Source organism: Toxorhynchites rutilus, chromosome 1 (genome assembly GCF_029784135.1).
Source record: "Toxorhynchites rutilus septentrionalis strain SRP chromosome 1, ASM2978413v1, whole genome shotgun sequence".
NCBI classification, from domain to species: domain Eukaryota; kingdom Metazoa; phylum Arthropoda; class Insecta; order Diptera; family Culicidae; genus Toxorhynchites; species Toxorhynchites rutilus.
Genome location: NC_073744.1, coordinates 87,842,636 through 87,848,772, shown reverse-complemented (window position 1 = coordinate 87,848,772; position 6,137 = coordinate 87,842,636). Strand labels below are relative to the sequence as shown.

General features: G+C 38.3%; 1 protein-coding gene across 1 annotated transcript; it reads left to right on the top strand.

Annotated features, from left to right (window-relative positions):
- The first annotated feature begins 898 nt into the window (after window positions 1–898).
- On the top strand, window positions 899–2,244 carry LOC129762876 (protein FAM50 homolog). The gene is made up of 2 exons (XM_055761450.1): window positions 899–1,946; window positions 2,003–2,244. The coding sequence occupies exons 1-2, from the start codon at window positions 1,093–1,095 to the stop codon at window positions 2,184–2,186; spliced, it is 1,038 nt and encodes a 345-aa protein (XP_055617425.1). The 5' UTR covers window positions 899–1,092; the 3' UTR covers window positions 2,187–2,244.
- The last annotated feature ends 3,893 nt before the right edge of the window (window positions 2,245–6,137 follow it).

Below are 6,137 nucleotides of genomic sequence, written 5' to 3'. Positions count from 1 at the left end.
GAATGTTTTCATAACAACTGCTTGGAAGAATAATTGACGCAACGTGACGTGACGGAACGTGAACGTAATACTTATGACAGACATACAACTGTACTAGCGTTGTACTTCGAAAATTGTATGTCTACAACTGTACAACTGTACTAGCGTTGTACTTCGAAAATTGTATGTCTGTCACCATGTACAGCGCTAGAACCATGCAAGCAACTCAGTACAATCGCTGTACCTGTACCGACCTATTTTACCGCTGTACATGGTTACAGTTGTACTGTGCGCAGCGCCATAGACGGTTGGTGGTGGGTAGCATGAACAAACCGAATCAAAGCACTTGGTAAACGTTCTTTTCATTGATTTTCTCATAAGTTAATAACTCATATTGGAGGCTTGTTTGTAGTGTTTGATAGTTTAGACGTTAAATAAAAACCTTTTTCATTGAAATATGTGGTGAAAATTGGGAAAATTTCTTATTGTCAGTTTGACATACGGTACAATGTACAACCAAAGTATGTCTGTCATGGTACGATGGTACCTGTACAACGCTGTATACGTACAACGCAAGTACAGCTGTATGTCTGTCCCTGGTATAACGTGGATGTTGTATATGAATCGCACTTTATCTATGTAGACACAGTAAGTTACCTATAATTCGACATACCGAGGCACCACTCAGTTTCGCATTAGATGCAATTTCGGCTTATAATTGGAGATTCGCGATGACAGTGGTACAGTGTTGACGTCTGGTGGCAACCTTCAATTTGTGGCCATAATTTGAGTCCCAAACTCGATGTTTACAAAAATGTCTAAATATTCCTGTCGTATTACAGGTCTGTCCAATTAGCTAGATGTCGAATTAGAGGTGATCTACTGTAATTTCAACGATATGGCGAACCACCCGTGTATGAATATCACTGGCACGGGATAATCAAACTGCGAGAAAACTGGACTACCTTCAGTTTAAGGATAGTGTCAAGAGAAGCAATCAAAAATAAATTAGCGACCAAAATATTAGCGTTCATAACAGTGCATTAGAAAGTTGTTCAATAAATATAATACGAAAGTATATTTCTTTGTAGCTGCGAATTCTAAAACAACATAATGGCTTATTACAAAGGAGCTGCGAGTGAAGGAGGTCGCGCAATGCAACTTATGAAAAAGCGCGAGATTGCTCAGCAGGAAATTGAATTGCGCAAGAAAAGGATCGAGGAAGATCTCAAAGTTAGTAATATTGAGAATAAGTTTGCTACGCATTACGATGCCGTGGAACAGCAGCTTAAATCCTCAACTATCGGGCTGGTTACGCTCGATGAGATGAAACAGAAACAAGAGGACATAGTTCGAGAGCGTGAAAGAAAACTAGCACAGAAAAAGGAAGATAAAGACCGCGAGAAACTGAAGGCTTTGGAAGCCAAACAAGCGGAAAAGGATCGACAGAAAAGACAAATTCAAGCATTATCATTCAATATAGAGAATGACGAGCTTGAAGACGAAGAAGAAGAAGAAGAGATATTACAAATTCAGCCGAAAAAATGGCAAACTGAATCGACGGGACCTAAAATAAAAAAGATTAAAAAGAATCCAGACGTAGACACTTCCTTTTTGCCTGACCGGGAACGCGAGGAAACAGACAATAAACTGCGAGAAGAACTTCGCCAAGAATGGGCTTTGAAGCAGGCTACACTGAAGGATCAAGAAATATCGATCACTTTCAGTTATTGGGACGGTTCGGGACACAGAAAATGTGTAACTATGAAAAAGGGAAACTCCATCTATCAGTTTTTACAGAAATGTCTCGAGATGCTTCGTAAAGAATTTAGTGAACTGAAGACTGTTATGGCAGACCAACTGATGTATGTAAAAGAAGATTTAATTCTGCCCCATCATTACACGTTTTATGATTTCATCGTAACCAAGGCACGTGGCAAAAGTGGACCATTATTCAACTTTGATGTGTAAGTATCAACTATATTGGACGGAATAGAGCTGATGGCATAATTTATCGTTACAGCAAGGACGATATTCGGATGATCAGTGACGCAACGGTCGAAAAGGAAGAATCCCACGCAGGTAAAGTATTGTTGCGCTCCTGGTACGAACGGAACAAGCACATTTTCCCTGCCTCACGCTGGGAACCGTATGATCCGACGAAAGTGTACGAAAAATACACAATTAAGGATAAATGCAAAAAATAATAAAATTGTTTTGAAAAACTGTATAAATATATATAACCAGCTGACCCAGCGAACTGCATTCCGCCTAAAATAATTGTTTTGATATGAATTCTTTAGAACAAATTTCTAAAATGTTTCTCATCATAGTTTTGCTCTATGGGCAGAATACAACAAAATAAAGGCGGCTCAAAAGGGACTTTTCCTTCTTCGGATTTTGCGATTAGCAACACATTGTTCCTTCCTTCCTTTTTTATTTATATAGATAGAAATACGTTATTCCGCCTGAAAATCCGTTTCCACCTTCAAAGAAAAACCAATTTCGTTAGTTCAAACATCGAATGAACTAACAACGCTTATCATGATGTTATTTTCGAACATATGGGTATTCAATTAACCGAGTTTTTCGAACTTCCTTCAGAGTCTTACGATTTTTCTATCCGGTATATTGATCTATGGGCCAAGACAAATATAACAAAATAAAGACGATTCAAATCGGACCATTCCTTCTCCGGGAAGCTTAGCAACACATATGGCCTTACATTTCAATTTATATAGATAGATATAGAAGATATAGGAGTGCGTTATTTCACCTGAAAATCCATTTCCACTTTCAAACAAAGATCAATTTCAATAGCGCAAACATAAATAAATAAATATGTTACATCTATTTTTTTTTTTTGTATAAAACATGAGTCATGTAGAAAATTGAAAAATGGGTACAAGATTGTAAAACTAGTTTTGACGAGCTTTGTGGAACATAAATGTTTTATGAATTTTCGAATTTTTGTATGTTATCAATCATTTTTAGCCACAAATTATGAATCCTGATGTGATTTAAAATAAAAAAGCTCTTTATCAATCTCATTCTAAATGCAGCCATTCTCGAGATATTGGAAAACATTTCTAATTTATTGTCTTTCAATTTTATTTTTTAAAAATTTATATATGTATTTTTTAATTTAAAAAAAAATCATATAAAATGAAAGTCATGTAGATAATTTAAAAAATGAGTCCAAGATGGTAAAACTATTTTTTACGAACTTGTGGAACATTTGAAGACATGTGGGTTAATACAAAACGTAGCGATAATGTTTTTCAACGTAACTCCTAAACATATAATTTTACCATAATAATGTATTTGGAAAAATTGTCTATATAGTAAAGACAATAAATTAGAACTGTTTTTTCAAATATCTCGAAAATGGCTGCATTTAGAAGGGTGCCAAATCAGGGAATAGGTCACGTTTTTATGAAATAAAGTTAACGTTAATAACTATTTTAGCTGCAAGCGAATTTTTAAGATTTGCATATCTATCGAATCGGATTTTCTAAGATTTGTTTGATATGCTATACATTACAATCCCATAGTCTGTATAAGATTCTAATTTATGAAAATTGGAAGCATTCCCGTTTACCCATACATTTGTGTGCCTTCCCGAACAGAGCTGTCAACGGACAATTTATGCAGCCGCTAGAATAGAAACAACGAAGGGGGATGGCGAATCGAGAATATTTGCGATGTAAACTCCACCCTTGCATAGTAAGTAAACTGTCGCTAGCTTATAAGTATTGCATCTCATCTGAGGAAAATTCTCAGAATCTTTCAGTGCCCGAAGCGAGCTGTGAAAGCTAGCAAATATTTCATTCGCAAGTGCAACTGACATTGCAAATCACACAACCATCCGAGCAAAGCAGGCGGAAAAAGAGAAGAGTGAAAATGATTATAGGTCGCTTCTAGCCATCAGTGTTTGGCTTCGTGTGTGTTGCTTGTTTTCGTTGCGCGAAACTTAGAACTTGTTCATCTCCTGTACATGTGAATAGCATACCTTCGATACTTTTAATTGCCATTCGTATTTGTCCTCGTGCGCATCGGCTCTGTTCTGATGCAACAAGCTCCTAGCTTTGTTAACGGTTTTGAACGAAAGTCGAGAAACGATTTTCCATAAACGGACATTCTCGCAATGTTCGATTTTTATCGTTACAACTGTGTGCATCTCTTAGACGCGTGTTTGATGCTTGTTGAATGGCGATGCCGGAAGATGCCTCTCGTTAAATACTCAGTGCAATGCGTGCATTGATATAAAGAAACAAATTGCGACATATGACCAATTAGTGTATTGTTCTCGCAAAGGCAAGAAAGAATCGTTGCTGCTCGAAATGATTCCACAAAACCACGCAAGCCATTAAACCTTCTCAGGGTCATCGGAAATTTTTATTAAAGAGTTATTTATGAAATTTCGACGTATTCGCAAATAATATTCGAAATGATAAACTGTAGCGGTAAGCAGTTAAATGTTCTAGGGCAAAACATACTCTATATGTATTTGCCCTAAGGTAGATAATGGGTATATGGGCTGAGCTGATCTTCAAGCGGCGTAAAGCTTATTCGTTTCCCGCGTGAGAATTCAGATCAGAGAGCCTGGGAGATATTTCCTCGAGAGCTTTCGAGTAAGTTACTTCTTGGTCGCGAAAGCTGAAATACGGTGTTTCAAAACTAGAATGAGACGGCCAGTTTTAGTCTTGGATTTCTGAGTGCGGCCGTTAAGTTTTCGGGAAAAGTGACTTACTTAGGTGAGTACGCCTGATTTCACTTTCCCTGATCTGAGGAGTTCCGGGCTCGCATATTCGTCTGCTGATAGCGTAAAAAGGTGGAAGTGCGCGACTTTGATCGTGATTAGTTTGTTCGTGTTAGAAGGTTTGAAGTAAGCATTATTGGAAGTTAACGTTTTGTTTCCAGATATTAAATTTTGTAATTATAGATTATAGGATAATTTTGTGTGGCGCGTAGAATAAAATTGAGAACAAGCGTGATAGTGCTACAAGTATAAACAGGTAACAGAACTTGAACAAATTGTTAAGATAAAGTCGATCAAAGTGCTAATGTGCATGTTCGATGTTTGCCGGCGATATTCTCCACAGGCACCGTTGAATTGGGACAAAATAATTGTCCACCCACAGCAGCGAAAATTAGTTTTATCTCCACGCAGCGAGCCACGAGAGAGCTACTCTCAAAAGCACCAGATCAGCAGCAACAAATTCACCATCAGCAACAAGATTCAAACGGTGAGTCCGTTCCAATTGCTTCTTCTGTAGAGGGTGGCGTCCGGTGAGGACGCCACGGAGATTTTTGCCTTGAATCGCCTAGAGTCGGGAAATTTGGTTAGCCAGACAAAGACGCTTCCAACAAAAGCCATTGTTCCATGGCGTAATTCGTGGACAATGACATACCCATAAAAGTCCCGGCACAAAGCACAAAACACTAACATATTGAACAAAGCACAACGAAACTTAACAAAGTCATGACTGAGAAACACGCGCACACAGACAGTAGAACAGTAAGAGAAGAAATAGATAGGTCTAAGGAATAAAACATATGTAACCAAATGTAAAATGTTAATTTGTTGTTCCTCGATTAAAATTACAAAACTAAATTATTAAAATTTAATGTTTGGGAATCCGTTAATTTCGCGTGTTCTTTTTGGTTGTAATCCGTCTTCCGCTTCGCGGAATTTGAATTATATGTTCGTTCAATTCCATTGGGGTACGCTCTCTGGCGGAGAATAGCGACCTGGCCTGTGATGAGATTCACTCAGGCACGGGTGAAAGCTACCGTTTTCTTTTAGGTTCGTATGAAGATTGATGAGGCTTTAGTTGGTTGTTGAGGTCTAGCTAGAGCATCGTAGCCTGGCTGGAACGATCCGTGCTTCTATCACGGAAGTATCAGTACTGGCACTCGCCCTTAAAGGGAGTCTCAACCGGGCAATCGATCTTGGCGGGCAGTCTCCTTCGGAAGTGGCGCTTAAGCTGCGCGCTTTTAGAGGATCGGCCAGCCCACGGCTACATATTGGCGCCCAACTGCAGGTTTTTTTGTCCTGATGATAGCATACGTTTCGATGATTATTTGTTTTAGTGGCGTCTCAAATTATGAATGAATGTTGTGGAATTCAATGAATTTTTGTTTTTGTGTTAATT